We start from the raw sequence: 21,774 nt of genomic DNA, 5'->3' as shown, positions 1-21,774 counted from the left end.
AAAGCATGCTGTCTTTCGGATAGAAAGCCCCTACGGAGAGTGGTGAGGACAGCGGAGAAGATTATAGGAAGCCCGCTTCCCGTTATTCAGGATGCCGCTTATCTATCAGCGCTATGTGCTTAGAGCTCAGAGCGTTGTTACACACACCCACTTTACGGACTGTTTCTGTTGCTCCCCTACTACAGAAGTGGGACTGTAGTAGGACTACTAGACTCTGTAGTAGGACTACCAGAGTCTGTAACAACTTTGTTCCCTACGCCCTCCATCTGCTAAACTTGCAAGATTTATTTATCTTGCCATGTCTATGTATACACCCGAACTGTACTGTGTTGTTTCTCTGCAGCACATAATATATGTGGCTAAATGCATAATTTTGTATTTATTTACCTATTCATTTATTTTGTCATGTTCATCAACTGTATATTGGAAGTGAGGACCCTTTGAGAACTATATGCAACGAAATTTCATTTTAATGTATGCCGATTAGTGTACATTTAAAGTGACAATAAAGTTATTCTATTCTTTTTCTGTTTGTTCTATTCCATTCTATTCCATTCTAATCTATTCTGGGAGTGGAAGTCCTCCCTCTTAAAGGATGCTGGCTGGGGATTCTGGGAGTGGAAGCCCATCCCTCTTAAAGCAGGCTGGCTGGGGGATTCTGGGAGTGGAAGTCCTCCCCCTTAAAGCAGGCTGGCTGGGGATTCTGGGAGTGGAAGTCCTCCCCTTAAAGCAGGCTGGCTGGGGGATTCTGGGAGTGGAAGTCCACCCCTCTTAAAGCAGGCTGGCTGGGGGATTCTGGGAGTGGAAGCCCCCCCCTCTTAAAAGCAGGCTGGCTGGGGATTCTGGGAGTGGAGGTCCTCCTCTTAAAGCAGGCTGGCTGGGGATTCTAGGAGTGGAAGTCCTCCCTCTTAAAGCATCCTGGCTGGGGGATTCTGGGAGTGGAAGTCCTCCCCTTAAAGCAGGCTGGCTGGGGGATTCTGGGAGTGGAAGTCCTCCTCTTAAAGCAGGCTGGCTGGGGATTCTGGGAGTGGAAGTCCTCCCTCTTAAAGCAGGCTGGCTGGGGATTCTGGGAGTGGAAGTCCTCCCCTCTTAAAGCATCCTGGCTGGGGGATTCTGGGAGTGGAAGTCCTCCCCCCTTAAAGCAGGCTGGCTGGGGGATTCTGGGAGTGGAAGCCCTCCCCTCTTAAAGTCGTCTGGCTGGGTCAGGAATTCAAGCCCCTAAGGTTGCGAATTGTCACCTTGCCCTCTTGTAAACTCCCCCAAAGGAATAGCTAATGAAATTTTCCTCACAAAATCAAGACAATTATAATTGAAGACTATGAAATGGAAGCACAGAACAATTTGTAAACCAAATTGGCACACTGTATGTACATATATGGAAGATGATTTCATATTTTTATGTTTCGTTTGTTTATGTTTTGTTTCAAAAACCAATAAAAATTTATTAAAAAAATAAAAATCAAGACAAGCCCCATCACTTCCACACACACACACACCCCTCGTTCCCCCAGTCCTGACTACCCGTATGAATCCCCACCTGATAGTAGCGGATCTCGTGGGGTATGAAGATGGTTTTTTCGTTCTCGTCCTGGAGGGTATCCAGCCCGAGGATGCCAAAGACCCTTCTCTGGACGTCTTCCAGCGGCAGCACCAGGAAGGAGCCCCTTTGCTCGTCTTTGGGCCGATCTGGGTTCCAGAAGTGGATATTTCCATGCAGCTGGACTCGGGGGACGTGGATGGGCTTGTCATCTAAGACAGCTGCGAAGCTGTGGGGGGGTGCAGGAGGGAAGAGAGGATAGATGGGTAGATGGATAGATGGGTCAAAGGAACGATGACTGGATAGATAACTGGATAGGATGGATCGATGGATTGAAAGATGGATGCACTGATGAGCGAATGGGAAGATGGATGGATGGATGAGATAGATGGATGGGACGGATAGATGGTTGAAAAAATCCATGAATGGATGGATAGATGGCTCAAATGAACAGTGACTGGATGACTGGATGGGATGGATAGATGGATTGAAAGATTGATGCACTGATGAGCGAATGGGAAGATGGATGGATGGATGAGATAGATGGATGGATGGGATGAATAGATGGTTGAAAAAATCCATGAATGGATGGATAGATGGCTCAAATGAACGTTGACTGGATGACTGGATAGGATGGATAGATGGATTGAAAGATTGATGGATAGATGAGCGAATGGGAAGATGGATGGATGGATGAGATAGATGGATGGGACGAATAGATGGTTGAAAAAATCCATGAATGGATGGATAGATGGCTCAAAGGAACGTTGACTGGATGAATGGATAGGATGGATAGATGGATTGAAAGATTGATGGATTGATGAACGAATGGGAAGATGGATGGATGGATGAGATAGATGGATGGGACAAATAGATGGTTGAAAAAATCCATGAATGGATGGATAGATGGCTCAAATGAACGTTGACTGGATGAATGGATAGGATGGATAGATGGATTGAAAAATTGATGGATTGATGAACGAATGGGAAGATGGATGGATGGATGAGATAGATGGATGGGACGAATAGATGGTTGAAAAATCCATGAATGGATGGATAGATGGCTCAAAGGAACGTTGACTGGATGAATGGATAGGATGGATAGATGGATTGAAAGATTGATGGATTGATGAACGAATGGGAAGATGGATGGATGGATGAGATAGATGGATGGATGAAATAGATGGTTGAAAAATCCATGAATGGATGGATAGATGGCTCAAATGAACGTTGACTGGATGAATGGATAGGATGGATAGATGGATTGAAAAATTGATGGATTGATGAGCGAATGGGAAGATGGATGGATGGATGAGATAGATGGATGGGACGGATAGATGGTTGAAAAAATCCATGAATGGACGGATAGATGGCTCAAATGAACATTGACTGGATGAATGGATAGGATGGATAGATGGATTGAAAGATTGATGGATAGATGAGCGAATAGGAAGATGGATGGATGGATGAGATAGATGGATGGGACGGATAGATGGTTGAAAAAATCCATGAATGGATGGATAGATGGGTCAAAGGAACGATGACTGGATGAATGGATGGGATGGATAGATGGATTGATGGATTGATGAGCGAATGGGAAGATGGATGGATGGATGAGATAGATGGATGGGACGAATAGATGGTTGAAAAATCCATGAATGGATGGATAGATGGCTCAAAGGAACAGTGACTGGATGAACGGATAGGATGGATAGATGGTTGAAACATGGATGGATGGATGAGTGAATGGACGGATGAGATGGATGGGTGGATGGTTGCCCAGTCAGAGTCCCTTACCTGACTCCTGGCATATCCATGAATAGGATCTGGTTGAGGAGATAAGGGGCATCATCTTCCGTGCAAGCCACGTAGCGGAGAAGAATGTCTCCCCGGTCAGGGGCAACGGTGTTATATTCCAGAAGGGCGATGTAGGCGCTGACTTTCTTCTTGTTTCCGTGGGCATCTGTGTCCTGCAAGAGAGAGAAAGAGAGAGTGCAGACGTATCGCCCTAAAAATTATGGGGCAGTTTAACCCTAACCCCTAACCTCGAATCTTGGACTTGGAAAGGACCTACCAGTCCGTTGGACTTGAAACGTCCAATGCCATACACAGGGAAGATTCCCTAGGCCGGTCTTTCTCAACCTTTTTAATCGAAGATGAGTGGACTTCAACTCCCAGAATTCCCCAGCCAGCACCCCGAAGAAACTAGGCCCCTAATGCGATTTTTCTCAGCTTGCAGATAGGTGGATTTTAATTCCCAGAACTGGCCAGCCAGAAGGCAAAAGAGACTTTGGCCCATAATGCAATGTTTCTCAATGTCATTCCCGCCCCCCACACCGTCAGAGTCTGAATCCGAGGCGGAAGACAAACAGCTGGCTGTTCTGACCCAAATCTTGTTCCAAGGAAACCCAACATCAAACAGAGATAAAAGCAAAACTTTGTAATGATTCTTTACTCATTTAGTTCCTTCCCAGTTCAAAGGCTTTTTCAAAGTCATTGTCTCTGATAAGGAGGAGCCTGGCCAAGGTGGTGCAAGGCTGCCAAGAACACTAGATAAAGTTACTAAGAAATATTTCAAACACAAAGAGTTTCCAAACACAAACTAAGAGAGTCCGAACGTCCACCAGGCTCGAGTGCAAAAACGTCTTTGCTTCCTGCAAAGAACTCCGGTTTCTCAGCTGGCTTTTATCCCTTAAGGGAGGGGCCATTACCTTGCAGCCTTACTCCCGAGTCGCCCGTGCTGCTGCAGCTGCTCTTTCCTACGAGCAGCCCTGCACGCACACGCACTGGACACAGGCTCCTCGGGGGCCTCTTCCTCGCTGCTGCCAGCCTCCACAATCTCCGAAGGCAAAGAAATATTTACAATATTTACATATAAGCCATGCCCAGCCAGTCACGTGACCACTGAGCTACACCCACAAATTAGGCCACGCCCACAGAACCAGTTGTTAAGAAATTCGAATCCCACCCCTGGTCACAGGTGATTTTGCGGTTCGCTGGCAGCAGGTGCAGACATCTGGGGCCTCGGAGAGTGAGGACTCAGGTGTGGGGCCTGCGTGTGATACAGGGATGGGGCCAGGACCATCAGGGAGTGGAATGAGGCCTTCGGAGGTTGTGGAGGCTGGCAGCAGTGAGGAAGAGGCCCGCGAGGAGCCTGTGCCCAGGGCGCATGCACACAGGGCTGTTCGAAGGAAAGAGTAGCTGCAGCAGCATGGGTGACTCAGGAGTAAGGCTGCAAGGTGATGGCCCTTCCCTTAAAGGATAAAAGCCAGCTGAGAAACCAGAGTTCTTTGCAGGAAGCAAAGACATTTTTGCACTCGAGCCTTGTGGACATTCGGATTCTCTTAGTTTGTGTTTGGAGACTTTTTTTGTGTTTGAAATATTTCTTAGTAACTTTATCTAGTGTTCTTGGCAACCTTGCACCACCTTGGCAAGGCTCCTTCTTATCAGAGACAATGAGTTTTAATAGCCTTTTAACCATTGAATTAACAGAATTCGTAGAGAAGCTTGAAAAGGGTTTGCTTTTATCTCTGTTTGGTGTTGGTTTCCTTGGAACAAGGTTTGGGTCAGAACAGGTGACTGGAAATGACCTAGGCCAGAGTCGGCTTCCTACAGGGCAGTGCCAGCATGTCGCCTCCAATAAACCCTTTGAAGACTTTTTGAAGTTTGGCTCGAGAGTCATGATTGAATTAGGGCGATCGCTGGAATCCTGACACTCAGTGCCGTCCCGAGTCTGAGGTTCCGTGACCAGCCTTGTTTGAGGGAGCTCCTCACCCTGGAGAGAGCCTTGAAGACCTCTTGGTAGACGGGCTCCATGCACCCTCCGCTGGTCAGGGCCGCGTGTTCGATCCGGAGCAGCCATTTGCGCCGGGTGTATCCTCGCAGCCGTTCCAGGTGGGTGCGCCCCACGGCCATCATCAAGAACTCCACGACGTTGTCCAAGACTTCCTCTTGGGGTCCGGTGAGCTCAGACACCACCAGCTCGATGTAGATTTGGAAGTCTTTCTGCGTTAACTTCACGATCCCGCTGGGGTGCCAGGTGGGGAAGGGAAGCTGCTTTTTAGCTGCGGGAGGGGAGAGGGAAGACGGAAGGGTCAGCCTGGGACCTGTTGCATTTCAGCTAGGGGCCCAGGAAGCAGAGGTGGGATTCAGCCGGTTCTGACTGGTTCTGGAGAACCGGGAGCGGAAATATTGAGTAGTTCGGAGAAACGGCCAATCCCACCTCGGACTGGTCCCGCCAACCCCAATCTCTTCTCTGCCTCTCATCAAGTCCCAGCTGATCGGCTGGGTCTCCTTGGGTTGCTCTGCCCAGGAGAACGGAGCTGGAAAGCAGGTCAGAGGGGTGGGAAGGGAAGGGGGATTTTGCAGTATATCCTTCCCCTGTCACGCCCACCAAGCCACGCCCGCAGTAAAGAAAGAGATGGAAGAGAGGAAGGAAAGGGGAAGGAAGAGAGGAAGAAATGGGGATGGAAGAGAGAAAGGAAAGAGATGGAAGAGAGGAAGGAAAGGGGAAGGGAGGGAGGAAAGAGATGGAAGAGAGGAAGGAAAGGGGAAGGAAGAGAGGAAGGAAAGGGGAAGGAAGAGAGGGAGGAAAGGGGAAGGAAGAGAGGAAGGAAAGGGAAGGAAGAGAGGAAGGAAAGGATGGAAGAGAGGAAGGAAAGGGATGGAAGAGAGGAATGAAAGGGGAAGGAAGAGAGGAAGGAAAGGGGAAGGAGAGAGGAAGAAAAGGGGAAGGAAGAGAGGGAGGAAAGGGGAAGGAAGAGAGGAGGAAGGAAAGGGATGGAAGAGAGGAGGAAAGGGAGATGGAAGAGAGGGAGGAAAGGGATGGAAGAGAGGAAGGAAAGGGAAGGAAGAGAGGGAGGAAAGGGATGGAAGAGAGGGAGGAAAGGGGAAGGAAGAGAGGATGGAAGGATGGAAGAGAGGAAGGAAAGGGGAAGGAAGAGAGGAGGAAAGGGAAGGAAGAGAGGAAGGAAAGGGGAAGGAAGAGAGGGAGGAAAGGGATGGAAGAGAGGGAGGAAAGGGGAAGGAAGAGAGGAGGGAAAGGGATGGAAGAGAGAAAGGAAAGAGATGGAAGAGAGGAAGGAAAGGAATGGAAGAGAGGAACGAGAGGGAAGAAAGCAAAGGTGGTCTTCATCCAGTTCAGACCGGTTCTAGAGAACCAGTACCGGAAACTTGGAGTCGTTGGGGGAACCGGCCAATCCCACCTCTTACTGGTCCCGCCAACCCCCATCTATTCTCTGCCTCCCATGGAGTCCCTGCTGATCGGCTGGGTCTCCTTGGGTTGCCCTGCCCAGGAGAACGGAGCTGGAAAGCAGGTCAGAGGGGTGGGGAGGGAAAGGGGGATTTTGCAGTATATCCTTCCCCCACCATGCCCACCAAGCCACACCCAGCAAGCCACGCCCACAGAACGGGTAATTTTTTTTGAATCCCACCACTGTCAGAAAGATGGACCTGGTGGTCTCCGCTCCGGTTTCTTTCAGAGGATGCAATTAAAAACATGCTGGAATGGGAGAAACCAAGATCAGAAGGTGCCCCTGCCCCACGCTGGATCAGCAGCAGAAGCGTCAACAAATAGCAGAGTTGGGAAGGGACCCCGGAGGTCCTCTAGTCCAACCCCCTGCTCAATCGGGAGACCCTATACTATTTCAGACAAATGGTTGTTCCAATCTCTTCTTTAAAAACCCCCAGCGTTGCGGTACAGGTAGTCCTCAACTTACAACAGTTTATTTACTGGCCATTTGAAGTTACATTTTTTTTTAAAAAAAAGGTTGACTTATAACTGTTTTTCACACTTACGACCATTGCAGCATTTCCCCACGGTCATGTGATCAAAATTCAGAGGCTTGGCAAACTGGTTCGTATTTATGACGGTTGGAGTGTCCCCTGTGATCAATTTTTGCGGCTTTCTGATGAGCGGAGTCAATGAGGAAGCCAGATTCACTTAACGACGAACCCATAAGAACCCATAAGCAACCACGGGAGGAACAGCTGTAAAACAGGGGCAATGCTCACCGAACAAATGTCTCGCTTAGCAACAGACATTTTGGCCCAAAGGGTGGTTGTAAGTTGAGGACTTCCTGCATTTGTGGCTCTGCCATCTATTGACACAGAGTGATGAACCATGTTTACCCACCATTTGAAAGAGACAATAAAGCAGCTAAGAAGGAAACGAATAGAACAGAAAAACAGCCTCCCCAGCAGACAACACCAGCGGATAAGCAAGGATTGACACCAGAGAAACTATCAGGCAGAAGACAATGACCCCAAATCAAAGAAGTGCCAAGGAGAAAAGGAGACTCCCACCAACACTGGCAAGGCAAGTTAGTGTGTAAAAACAGGAAGCAAACCCCCAGCACACTCACCAGCACTGATGATGTTACCTAGTTGGGTCATGAAACATCTGCAAAAAAACCAACCGAGCTCAGAGAGCATCAAGGACCCTGCAGTCGTCGTCCTTAACTGGTTCACTTAAGAACAATTGTGGCAAGAAAGGTCGTAAAATAAGGGTAAATTCATTTCACGACTGTCTCGCTTAGCCATGGAGGTTTTGGACTCAGTTGTGGTCCTCGCGATCGTTACAAAACGTGGCAATGCCTACAAAGGGAGGCCTGTACTTAATAACATACATTTGGGGCTTGACTGGTGTCGTACGTATGTTGAGGAGTTGGAATGGACCTCGAAAGTCATCTAGCAGGAGTGAATAACAGGGAGCGAGCTTACTATAATCTTCTCCGCTGTCCTCACCACTCTCTGTAGGGACTTTCTAGCAGGAGACCCTATATTGTTAGACTTAGAATAACTTTATGGCCACTTTGAATGTACACTAATTGGCATCCATCAAAATGAAACTTTGTTGCCAACAGCTCTCAAAGGGTCACCACCTCCAATAGCCACACTGCATAAAAATATGACAAAATAAATAAATACAAAATTATGCACGTACCCACGCATATTCTCTGACACAGAGAAACAACACAGTCTAGTTTCGATGTATACATGTACAAGGCGAGAGAAATGGATCTTGCGAGTTTGCCAGATGGATGGCATAGGGAACAAAGCGGTTACAGGATCTGGAAGTCCTTGCTGGAAATACTTCAAAGCCTCCTCTCCAAGGAGAGCAACAGAAACAGATCGTAAAATGGATGTGTGGGGTCTCTAACAATGCTTTGAGCTGTAAGCACATAGCGCTTATAAGCAGCATCCTGAATAACAGGAAGTGAGCTTCCTATAATCTTCTCCACTGTCCTCACCACTCTCTGCAGGGACTTTCTATCTGCTGTCCTCACCACTCTCTGTAGGGACTTTCTCTCTGTTGTCCTCACCACTCTCTGTAGGGATTTTCTCTCTGTTGTCCTTACCACTCTCTGTAAGGACTTTCTATCTGCTGTCCTCACCACTCTCTGTAGGGACTATCTCTCTGTTGTCCTCACCACTCTCTGTAGGGACTTTCTCTCTGTTGTCCCACCACTCTCTGTAAGGACTTTCTATCTACTGTCCTCACCACTCTCTATAGGGACTTTCTATCTGCTGTCCTCACCACTCTCTGTAGGGACTTTCTCTCTGTTGTCCCCACCACACTCTGTAAGGACTTTCTATCTGCTGTCCTCACCACTCTCTGTGGGACTTTCTCTCTGTTGTCCTCATCACTCTCTGTAGGGACTTTCTATCTGCTGTCCTCACCACTCTCTGTAAGGACTTTCTATCTGCTGTCCTCACCACTCTCTGTAGGGACTTTCTCTCTGTTGTCCTCACCACTCTCTGTAGGGACTTCATTGTCCTCACCACTCTCTGTAAGGGCTTTCTATCTGCTGTCCTCACCACTCTCTGTAGGGACTTTCTCTCTGTTGTCCTCACCACTCTCTGTAGGGACTTCATTGTCCTCACCACTCTCTGTAAGGACTTTCTATCTGCTGTCCTCACCACTCTTTGTAGGGACTTTCTCTCTGTTGTCCTCACCACTCTCTGTAAGGACTTTCTATCTGCTGTCCACACCACTCTCTGTAGGGACTTTCTCTCTGTTGTCCTCACCACTCTCTGTAGGGACTTTTTATCTGCTGTCCTCACCACTCTCTGTAGAGACTTTCTCTCTGTTGTCCTCACCACTCTCTGTAGGGACTTTCTATCTGCTGTCCTCACCACTCTCTGTAGAGACTTTCTCTCTGTTGTCCTCACCACTCTCTGTAGGGACTTTCTATCTGCTGTCCTCACCACTCTCTGTAGAGACTTTCTCTCTGTTGTCCTCACCACTCTCTGTAAGGACTTTCTATCTGCTGTCCTCACCACTCTCTGTAGGGACTTTCTCTCTGTTGTCCTCACCACTCTCTGTAAGGACTTTCTATCTGCTGTCCTCACCACTCTCTGTAGAGACTTTCTCTCTGTTGTCCTCACCACTCTCTGTAAGGACTTTCTATCTGCTGTCCTCACCACTCTCTGTAGGGACTTTCTCTCTGTTGTCCTCACCACTTTCTGTAAGGACTTTCTATCTGCTGTCCTCACCACTCTCTGTAGATTTTCTCTCTGCTGTCCTCACCACTCTCTGTAGGGACTTTCTCTCTGTTGTCCTCACCACTCTCTGTAGATTTTCTCTCTGCTGTCCTCACCACTCTCTGTAAGGACTTTCTATTCGAAGCACTGCTGCCACCAAACCAAACAGGGATGCAGTTTGTTAAAATGCTTCTCAATCATGCCTCTGTAAAAAGTGGCCAGGACAGAAAGAGACAGATATGCTCTCCTCATACCAACGCAGGAAATGCGGATGTTGGTTTGCCTGCTTCACTGAGGATGACGTGTGCGGAAAGACCCATTCAGATTGTTGGTTATCCGCACCCCCAGGTACTTAATACGGTTGACCACCTCGATGGCTGCGTCCTGTTCCTCATCAAGGCAGCTATTTTTTTTCTGGGAAGGTCTTTGCGTTCCTCTCACCCTTGATCAAGGCTTCTTCTTCCATGCCTTCCTTAAAGGTGCTGAGGACGGTGTCCACTTCGGTCATCTCTAAGAACCCTGAAGATTCGTTGTCCCACATCTCAAATAGGGCTGCGATGAGGAGCTGTTGTCGGACCAACGTGGACGAATGATGAACCTGGGGGTGGCGGGATGGCAACGGCAGTATTAGAAAACACACAAATGAGCCCAAAATTGCTGCTGCTAAGCGAGGCGGTTGTTAAGTAAGCTTCACCCCGTTTGATGACCTTTCTTACCACGGGGGTTCAATGAGTCACCGCAGTCATTAAGTTACTAGAAATAGCCATAGTAGATTTGTATACCACTTCACAGTGCTTTTACAGCCCGAAACTTGCCCCCCTAAACTCTGGCGCCTCCTTTTACTCACCTTGGAAGGACGGAAGGCTGGGTCAACCTCGAGCCTGTCAGGGTTGAACTACTGGCAGTGGGCAGGGTCAGCCTGCAATACTACATTCTAACCACTGCACCACAAAGGCTTCCTTCCTTCCTTCCTGCCTTCCTTCCTTCCTTCCTTCCTTCCTTCCTTCCTTCCTTCCTTCCTTCCTTCCTTCCTTCCTACTTCCCTCCCTCCCTTCTTTCTCTCTTCCCTACCTTCCTCTCTCCTTCCCTCCTACAGTAAACTCCAGATGTTCTTTTCTCTCTCCTTCTTCCTCTCCTTCCTTCCTTCCTCCTTCCCTCCCTTCCTCCCTCCCTTCTTTCTGTCTTCCCTTCCTTCCTCTCTCCTTCCCTCCTACAGTAAATTTCTTTTCTCTCTCTCTCCTCCTTCCTCCTTCCCTCCCTCCCTCCTTCTTCTGTCTTCCCTTCTTTCCTCTCTCCTTCCCTCCTACAGTAAATTTCTTTTTTCTCTCTCTTTCCTCCCTCCTTCCCTCTCTCCCTCCCTTCTTTTCTCTCTTCCCTTCCTTCCTCTCTCCTTCCCTCCTACAGTAAATTTCTTTTTTCTCTCTCTCTTTCCTTCCTTCCTCCTTCTTTCCCACTCTCCCTTATTTCTCTCTTCCCTTCCTTCCTCTCTCCTTCCCTCCTACAGTAAACTCAAGACCTTCTTTTCTCTCTCCTTCCTTCCTTCCTCTTTCCTCTTCTCCCTCCCTTCTACTCTCCTTCCTGCTCTCTCCCTCCCTTCCTCCTTTCTCTCTCTCCTTCCTTCCTTCACAAGCATTAGTGCTTATACTTATATACCGCTTTACAGAGCTTTATACCCCTCTTACAGAGTCAGCCTCTTGCCCTCCCATAATCTGAGTCCTCGTTTTACTGACCTCAGAAGGACAAAAGGCTGAGTCAACCTTGAGCCGTTCAGGATCAAACTTCCTGGCAGTCGGCAGAGTCAGCTTGCAATACTCCACTCTAAACCGCTGCGTCACCATGGCTCTTAACCCGGTTGTTAAGTGAATCCAGCTTCCCCATGGACTTGGCTGGTCAGAGGGCCACAAAAAGGGGATCACATGACCCCGGGGGACACAGCAACGGTCATAAATACAAGTCAGTTGCCCAAGCATCCGAATTTTGATCACATGACCACGGGGAGGCTGCAACGGCTGCAACTGTGAAAAATGGCCCTAAGTCACTTTTTCCAGGGCCGTTGTAACTTCAAATGGTCACTAAGCGAATGGTTGCAAGTGGCGGGCCACCTGTCTTGATGAAAGTGGTTTTTTTGGGGGGGTGGAACACAGGCAGGGGTGCGATTCTAGCGGTTCGGACTGGTTCGGGAGAACCGGATATTAAATTTGGCATCTGGTTTGCCGAACCGGTAGTTGAACCTGACCCTCTGGCCCTGCCCACCCCTCCCCTCCCTGGGGTCACCACGTGGCCCATTTTCGAGGCAGGCAAGTGTGGGGTCCACCCAGAGGCTCTGGGAGGGGGAAAACCCGGCCTTCTGGAAGTTCTAGAAGTCTGGAAATGGCCTCGGGAGCCCGGGGGAGGCTGTTTTCGCTCTCCCAGAGGCCCCGAGGAAGCCTCAGGACTCCGGGAAAGATGAAAAACAGCCCTCCCGGAAGTTCCGGTAGGCCACGCCCACCCTGGCCATGCCCACCCAGCAACTGGGCAGCGAACCGGTTGCTGGGATGGTTGAATCCCTCCCTTGGACACAGGGGGCCTCCGGGTGTTTACCTTCTCCAGGTGGCTGAACTTCTCGGCCTCCGTCTGCAGGTAGCCCTTCTTCAAGAACTCGGTGACCTTCTTCAGCCTTGGCAGGGACGCCCCGTCGCTGACGAAGGTCTCCATCAGCTGCACGAACTGGGGCAGGTTGAGGTAATTCTTCTCAAAGGGGAGGAGGGAGGCCGGGGGGCCCCGGGCCTGGATTTCGATCATGCCCGGGCGGAGATCTGGAAAGAGAAAGGCTCCCTGGAGCTCCTGGGACCCGCAGCCGGCAGGGACGGCCCCGGGGCAAAGAAAAAGAAGCAAAGAGGAGCAGGAGGAGGAGGAGGAGGAGCCTAACAATGAATGGATGATAGATAGACAGATAGACAGAAAGACAGAAAGAAAGATAGACAGGCACAGATATAGAATAGAATAGAACAGAACAGAACAGAACAGAATAGAATAAGATTAATAGACATAGATAGATAGACAGACAGACAGATAGATAGATAGATAGACAGACAGACAGACAGACAGACAGATAGATAGATAGATAGATAGATAGACAGACAGAGAGAGATAGATAGATAGATAGATAGATAGATAGATAGATAGATAGATAGATAGATAGATAGACAGATAGACAGATAGATAGATAGATAGATAGATAGATAGATAGATAGATAGATAGATAGAAGACAGACAGACAGATAGATAGATAGATAGATAGATAGATAGATAGATAGATAGATAGATAGATAGATAGATAGATAGATAGATATGATAGACAGACAGACAGATAGATAGATAGATAGATAGATAGATAGATAGATAGATAGATAGATAGATAGATAGATAGACAGACAGACAGACAGACAGACAGATAGATACCGTGTTTCTCATATAATAAGGCCAGGTCTTTTTTTTTTTTTTTGAGCCCCCAAAATGGTTAGGCCGTCTTTTCGGGGTGACTTAATTCCCCCTTGCATCTTCGGGCGGGCGGCGGCAGGCTTGGATGTTGACCTCGGCGTTGGCGGGGCACTTTGTATCGGGGTCAACGCAGGCAGGACCATATCCGGGTGTGCAACAAAAGTACTTCCTAACGGCAAGCCCCCGCCATTCCCCCCATTTAGCATGTTTTAACATAGGCCTTAATTTGGGGGAGGGGCTTAATTTCATTTCATGCCTATAAAACATGCTGGGACTTCCTCTTGGGGGAGGCCGTATTGTTGGAGAAACAGGGTAGATAGATAGATACAAGATAGATAGATAGATAGATAGATAGATAGATAGATAGATAGACAGACAGACAGACAGACAAAGAATAGAATAGAATAGAATAGAATAGAATAGAATAGAATAGAATAGAATAGAGAAGAGAATGTAGAATAGAATAGAATTCTTTATTGGCCAAGGGTGATTGGACACAGATGGAATTTGTCTTGGTGCAAATGCTCTCAGTGTACATAAAAGGAAAAGAGACATTCATCAAGGGTCAAGAAGCATCAGGTGCAACACTTTATGATAGTCATAGGGTACAATAGAATAGAATAGAAGGATATAGGAATAGAATTTAAATAGGATGGGGTGGGATGGGATGGAACAGGATAGAGAATAGAATAGAATAGAAATTAGAATAGAATAGAATATAATAGAATAGAATGGAATGGAATGGAATGGAATGGAATGGAATGGAATGGAATGGAATAGAATAGAATACAATAGGGAATAGGAATAGAATAGGGAATAGAATAAAATTCTTTATTGGCCAAGTGTGATTGGACACACAAGGAATTTGTCTTTGGTGCAAATGCTCTCAGTGCACATAAAAGAAAAGATACATTCGTCAAGAGGTACATAAGGTGCAACACTTAATGATAGTCATAGGGGACAATAAGCAATCAAATCATACTAGGAAACAGTCCATATAAATTGTAAGGATGCTTGATGTTTGTATTTTTTGTTTGTTTATGTTTGTTTTTAAAAACCAATAAAATTTAATATAAAAAAAAGAAAAAAGAGGGAGGGAGGAAGGAAGAGGAAGGAAGAAGGAAAGAAGGAAAGGAAAGAAGGGAATGGGGAAAAGATGGGAAGGAAGGAAGGAAGGAAGGAGGGAGAAATCCTCAGAAATCCTCAGAAATAAAAATAAAAGTCTGTACCTGAGAACCTGGAGTCCTCTTTGTTCCAATCCTCCCGGATCTCCTTGCCGTAATTCGCATACTTGAAGGTCAGATCTGCTGTCTCAAAGTTGCCTGAGGGGAGTCAACAAATCATTCTTCTGCTGGCGCCACAAAACCTCCCTTTTTATGGAACTTCCTGCCTTCCCCCTGAAGTACGGCTGCCCCCGACCCCCCCACACCTGCTGCTTTCTCCGAAAGTCCCTAAAAATGTGGGACCCCCCCCCGCAAATGGAGCCCATCCAGCGGCAGATGTGATAGGGTGGTTTGCTATCGGCGAGGGTTTTTTTTTTTTTTCACGAGCTTTTATTATACAAGAAGTCCCCCACTTACAACAGTTCATTTAGTGACCGTTCTGTCAGTCTTGGAGGCCATTTTTTTACTTGAAAGCTTCGAGGCTGCCACATTCAGTGCCTGGGAATTTGGGACGGTGGGATTTCACAGTGGGGTAGAAGACTAGACAAAACAACATTCTTTTCTCAGAGAGTCAAGGACATGTCGCCCTGCACCTGGAGGGGAGATGACTGGAGGGATGTCTCCATTGGGGGCGACGGTTTGATTGGGCCGTGTGATGGGACTGATGGGCGCAGGGGATGGATCTTTGGTTTCTCTTTTGGGAAGGGAAAACCTGGCACTCTCCGATTTGGGGGGTCTACTCCCCCTCCCCACCTGAAAAGAAATCTGCCCCAAATGCAAAACACAAGCAGAGGAGTTTCAGTTTCACAACAGCGCCAAGCAGCTTTAGTACAGAACAGTTGAGCTAAGCCACACCCAGGCTCCTTGCTGTCTCCTCCTTACTCACATAGCAAATACTCTTTCGGTTTCCAAACAGCCCTCAACTCTCTCATACATTGACAGGACGCTAGCCAGATGAATACCAATGGATGCTGAGTCAGCATTCCAGCAGCCCTCCATTCCACCCAATAACTCCGAGACAGGCATCTTCTCAAAAGTTCTTTTTTTATTTTATTTTTGGATAGTAAACTGGCACAACTGGGGAATCCCGAATCTGAAAGTTTCCTTGCAATAAGTAAAAAAACCTACAAAATCCACCCCCTACACCCATCATCCCATCACATGTCCAAATCACCAGCCGTTCCCAACTTGAGACGTCCTCTCACCCAGGTGCAGAAATAACATGACCTTGAATTAGAAAAAGAATGTTGCTATGTTTAACTACATACACTCCAAGACATTCCCCCCTCCTACTTTCCCAGGGTCAAAATGTGGCAGTGTGGGAGCAACTGGTTTCAATATGGCCTTCCAAAGCTGACAATCGACTCTAAATGCAAAACACAAGCAGAGGAGTTTTAGTTTCAGTTTCAGTTTTAGTTTCAGTTTCAGTTTCACAACACCAAGCAGCTGTCAGCGTTCCAGCAAACCTCCATTCCAATCAGTAACTCCGAGACAAACATATCTCAAAAGTTACCTTTATTAGAATAGCACCTGGCACATCTGTGGAAAACCGAACCTAAAAGTTTTTTTCCGGCTTTCCCCAATTTCTCAAACTACAAATCCATCCCCCTTTGGCTGTCATCACATCACATGGCCCAATCACGATCCGTCCAAAAGTAAGATCCTTATTTCATCCTGTGGCATACTAAATGAGCTTGGACTAACAAAAGAATATTATTTTGTCTACTTAGAGCTACTTAATTGAAATCACCCCCCTTCCACTCTCTCGAGCTATGTGGCAGCGTGGAATATGGCTTCCCGAGCTGATAGCAGCTTTAGTACAGAACAGTTGAGCTAAGCCACGCCTAGGCTTCTTGCTGTCTCCTTGTTCACACAGCAAATACTGTTTCACTTTCCAAACAGCCCTCCACTCTCTCTCACACACTAAACAGGACGCTAGCCAGATGAATACCGATGGATGCTGGTAGGCAGAGGCAGAATTTCCCCCCGCCTCATCATGCCTTTGTTGGAGTCCGATTCTGAGGAGGAGATTGAGCAGCTGACAGGGAGTGGGAGTGTGGCTGTGGTGGCTGTGGAGGAAACGGGGGAAGGGCACAGTCCGGCTGGCCATCCAGAGGAAGACCCAGGGCCACCGCCTCTTCATCCTAGGGCACACAGGAAGGAATGGAGAAGGGAGCAACATGGCTTATGGGGGAGGAAGGGGCCCTGATCCCCTTCATTAGTTGCAGCCGGGAGAACAAGAGATAAGTGGGGCATTTGCACACAGCTCCTTGCTGGAAGCAAAGCATGCATTATCTTTGTCGAGGCTTATCTGGGTTTTGGCGTCCATCCCAACTGTGGGTGCTGCGTTATCTTTTGGAAGTCTACAATTTATCATCCTGGCCTGCTGTGTTAATTACTTCAGTGTGGTTTGTGTTGTTTTTGTTAATTTCTAGTTATCTTTACTTTGGGTTCGGACTGCATTTCTGCCCTTTGTAGACTGTTTTTTTGGAAGAGTTTGATCTCCAGCCGAGGATAACTGGACATTGGGGGCCAAGTTGGAGGCATTAAAGGGAATTTATTCTACTTTTGTGACTTTGTTATTTTTGTGTCACGCCCTGGGTCATCACATACCCCTTATTTTCCTCCCCCAAAACTAAGCCCCACTACATGGTTTTGTAGCGGAGCACAGGTATCCAGCTAGTCCCTAATAAAGTGGAACTTTGAGGAAATGTCGGTCTCAGAGTTTATTGCTTTGGAGTTGGTTAGTTGAAACGCTGATCCATTCGAAGTTACAATGGTCTTAGGGCCGTTTTTCCCCACCAGCGGCCATCGCACCATGCAATCAAAATTCAGGCGCTTGGCAACTGGCTCTCGTATTTATGACGGCCGCGTGATTCCCTTTGGTGAGACAAGTCAAGGGGTTGGGTGGAAAGCCAGATTCATTTAACAACTGTGTGACTCGCTTAATGACCACTACCTCTGCCTTTGTGCAAGGAGCACTGCCAGAGCCCAGCAAAATGACCTCCAGCGGGCCACAAATGTGCTTGTGGCTGCTCAAACAGTCAGAAACAGACACCATGAGGGTGGTATGAGGGCCCGACATCCACAGGTGGGGGTTGTGCTTATAGCCCAACACCGTGCAGGACGTTTGGCATTTGCCAGAGAACACCAAGATTGGCAAATATGCCACTGGCGCACTGTGCTCTTCACATATGAAAGCAGGTTCACACTGAGCACATGTGACAGACGTGACAGGGTCTGGAGACGCCGTGGAGAACGTTCTGCTGCCTGCAACATCCTCCAGCATGACTGGTTTGGCAGTGGGTCAGTAATGGTGTGGGGTGGCATTTCTTTAGGCGTCCGCACAGCCCTCCATGTGCTCGCCAGAGGTAGCCTGACTGCCATCAGGTACCAAGATGAGATCCTCAGACCCCTTTTGAGACCATATGCTGGTGCAGTTGGCCCTGGGTTCCTCCTAATGTATGACAATGCTAGACCTCATGTGGCTGGAGTGTGTCAGCAGTTCCTGCAAGACGAAGGCATTGATACTATGGACTGGCCTGCCCGTTCCCCAGACCTGAATCCAGTTGAGCACATCTGGGACATCATGTCTCGCTCCATCCACCAATGCCACATTGTACCACAGACTGTCCAGGAGTTGGGGGATGCTTTAGTCCAGGTGTGGGAGGAGATCCCTCAGGAGACCATCCGCCACCTCATCAGGAGCATCCCCAGGCATTGTAAGGAGGCCATACAGGCACATAGAGGCCACACACACTACTGAGCCTCATTTTGACTTGTTTTAAGGACATGACATCAAAGTTGGATCAGCCTCTAGCGTTTTTGTCCATTTTAATTTTAAGTGTAACTCCAAATCCAGACCTCCATGGGTTGTTAAATTTGATTTCTATTGATAATTTTTGTGTGATTTTGTTGTCAGCACATTCAACTATGTAATGAACAAAGTATTTCATAAGAATATTTCATTCATTCAGATCTAGGATGTCTTATTTTTGTGTTCCCTTTATTTTTTTGAGCAGTGTATATGTTTTCTTATGTTTTTGCAAGTATTTATATGTATGGTATTCAGCTTTGTTCAGGTATTTTCCCACATCTTTATAGTTGTGCTTTTAAAGTTGTAGCGACGTTTCAGCAGAATCTCATCTGCCATCATCAGGCTCGTGTGTTGCACTCACAAACAAAAAAATCTCCACACCACAAGCCAGACAAACACCTGGGCACAAACAGATCCCCCCGATACCTCCAGCTCAAACACACCCCAACCAGGCACCCAGATGAAACCTAGCTTCCTAACAAATGATAGCCGTCCATTTACTCGGAGCCAAGCCACACTATAAGCCCCCAATACAGGAACACAATGTTGCCAGCCAATCAAGACACACACACAAAAAGCCATAAAACAGACAGAAGATATTAGAAACACCAATCAAGCAGAACACAGCAAACTCCAAGACTAATAAACACAGACCAAGACTCCCAACCAATCAGGATGAAGAAAAAAACCCATTCTGGCACAGCAGTAGGCTAGCACCAAATTTAAAACAGAAACGGCTGTGAAAGCCTGACTCTCAGATGAACACAATACAGAAGCCTGATGATGGCAGATGAGATCCTGCCGAAACGTTGCTACAACTTTAAAAGCACAACTATAATGACGTGGGAAAATACGTGAACAAAGGTGAATACCATACATGCATGCATACATACATACATACATATGCCAAAATTGGGTGGGAAGAGAGGGGTGCAAATTGAGGGGTACAAATACCTGACCAGACCTCCCCGTAGATCCTCTGCGGTCCTTGAGTCCTCTCCAAGCTGGCTTGGCCGGGGGGCCAATGAAGGTTGCCTTTGCTGGGGGGCACCGAGGGCACTTCTGAAAGAGGAAATTTCAGAGCAGGGAAGGATTGAGGCTGGAGATCAGTGGTGGTATTCAGACGGTTCGCATCGGATCACAAGACCCGGTAGCAAAGATTTGTCCTGGATTGCCAAACCAGTAGTCAGTTCGGGCTGGCCATTTCACCCCCACCCGACCCGGTCACCTGTCGCTCGCTTGCCCTGCCGACCTGATGCTTAAATATCTTAAGGTATTTATTTCTTTTCTTCCCCTCCTGACTATCAGCTGTTCATACGATCAGCTGTGGCAGGTCCCCCTTGCTGAGGCCCAGAAGGTCCAAAAATGGGGGGAGTGGGGACTGCAAAAAAAAAGCGAAAAAAAAGCCACGCCAACCCAGCCACATGGCCACGCCCCACCTAGCCACACCCCACCAAGCCACGCCCACAGAACTTTTAGCACAAAATTTCGAATCCCACCGCCGCCGGAGATGCACCGCCTCTGATTAGAATTACCTGCGGTTTTTCAGGTCGGTTTGGAGGTTTTTCAAGAAGGGACTGGACAACCGAGGGTCTGGAACGGTATGGGGTGGGTGGGGTCTCCTGCTGGAGCAGGGGGTTGGACTAGATGACCTCCAGGGTCCCTTCCAGCCCTTGGAGTCTAAGATCATATGATTCTCGACTGGCCTTCGGAAGTCAATCACCATCAACAAGGTTGATTCCTCCATCCACTTCCAGAATTCTCCATCCGGCATGCTTTAAGACGGATGGACCTCCACTCCAGTGGTGAGATTCAATTTTTTTTTTCTACTACTGGTTCTGGGGGTGTGGCATGGTGGCAGAGGTGGACTTCAGCTGGTTCTGACCGGTTCTGGAGAACCGGGAGCGGAGATTTGGAGTAGTTCAGAAGAACCGGCCAATCCCACCTCTGACTGGCCCCGCCAACCCCAATCTCTTCTCTGCCTCCCATCGAGTCCCAGCTGATCGGCTGGGTCTCCTTTGGTTGCCCTGCACAGGAGAACGGAGCTGGAAAGCAGGTCAGTCAGGTGCAGAGGGAATGGGGATTTTGCAGTATCCTTTCCCTGCCACGCCCACCAAGCCACACCCACAGCTGATCGGCTGGGTCTCCTTTGGTTGCCCTGCACAGGAGAACGGAGCTGGAAAGCAGGTTAGTCGGGTGCGGAGGGAAGGGGGATTTTGCAGTATATCCTTCCCCTGCCACGCCCACCAAGCTACACCCACAGAATGCCATGCCCACCAAGCCACACCCACAGCTGATCGGCTGGGTCTCCTTTGGTTGCCCTGCACAGGAGAACGGAGCTGGAAAGCAGGTTAGTGAGGTGCGGAGGGAATGGGGATTTTGCAGTATCCTTTCCCTGCCACGCCCACCAAGCCACACCCACAGGTGATCGGCTGGGTCTCCTTTGGTTGCCCCGCACAGGAGAAAGGAGCTGGAAAGCAGGTTAGTCAGCCTTCAAGATCTTCTTCTATTGCTTTGCATCTTTCGGCTGCCGTAAGTAACAGGGGGAGGAGGGTGGGATAGTATGGGAAGCGAGCTGGAGGTGGTACAAACTAGCATTGTATAAACTGAGGAGGGGGGAATAGGACGTTCTTGCTTAGGTTTCTATTTCTTGCGTAGCTTTCTCTTCTCTGCGCAGCTGCAAATCTTTATCCAAGCATGCCAAGGTCAACGGATAGAAACTTCATCACCACCTGAAGATGCCCACGTGATGATGTTACGTCTCCCCTTTAATTGCAGGAGGGCAAAACGAAACAGGCAGTTCACAAACCAAAAAGCAGACCCTCCCAAAAGGACTCTGGAAGGGTTTCCAGTCCTCAGCAATAAATCCAAACTCTGTCCGGCAAACCTGACGTGGCCATCAATCCCAAAGCCTCAAAGAGTTCTCTCCGTGTGTTCACTCCCATAATTCACTTGGCTTCTGGCAAAGCTCGCCAGCCAAGCCGTTTCCTTTTATCCTCTATGAGGGCGTGTTAATCTCCTTAATTAATCACTGGCTCGACGCCTCCTTCCTAATTGAGATTGACGCCTCATCCTACGTCTGTTACGCACATCTAGCCAGGTTCTTTCCAAAGACTCCTCCCCACTAGAAAAGTCTCGCAAGTATTCCTGGTTAGCTATTCCCGGCTGTTGCTCAGCCAGAGGAGACGAATCAGAGGAGGTCGAAAGTCCTGACAGCTCTATTAAATCAGGTTCGTCTCTCCTAGTTAAATCCATTTCCTCATCCTGACTGCAATCCAAATCGCTCAAAAGAG

The 21,774-nt window shown here is 48.1% G+C and overlaps 1 protein-coding gene across 1 annotated transcript in view; it reads right to left on the bottom strand.

Moving 5' to 3' along the window:
* The window catches only part of EFCAB5 (EF-hand calcium binding domain 5), a 66,029-nt gene that overhangs the window by 13,471 nt on the left and 30,784 nt on the right, over window positions 1-21,774 (bottom strand). Inside the window, exons 10-16 of the mRNA XM_087922933.1 lie at window positions 19,436-19,543; window positions 14,731-14,823; window positions 12,602-12,816; window positions 10,463-10,619; window positions 5,312-5,601; window positions 3,335-3,507; window positions 1,538-1,766 (exon numbers count right to left, since the gene is read on the bottom strand). Of these exons, the coding sequence (XP_087779059.1) occupies window positions 1,538-1,766; window positions 3,335-3,507; window positions 5,312-5,601; window positions 10,463-10,619; window positions 12,602-12,816; window positions 14,731-14,823; window positions 19,436-19,543 (1,265 nt within the window). The remainder of the gene's footprint in view (window positions 1-1,537; window positions 1,767-3,334; window positions 3,508-5,311; window positions 5,602-10,462; window positions 10,620-12,601; window positions 12,817-14,730; window positions 14,824-19,435; window positions 19,544-21,774) is intronic.

Source organism: Pseudonaja textilis, chromosome 1 (genome assembly GCF_049901715.1).
Source record: "Pseudonaja textilis isolate UNSWEBS1 chromosome 1, rPseTex1.2, whole genome shotgun sequence".
NCBI classification, from domain to species: domain Eukaryota; kingdom Metazoa; phylum Chordata; class Lepidosauria; order Squamata; family Elapidae; genus Pseudonaja; species Pseudonaja textilis.
The sequence above is the reverse complement of the archived record's forward strand: the minus strand, read 5'-3'. Positions and strand labels throughout refer to the sequence as shown.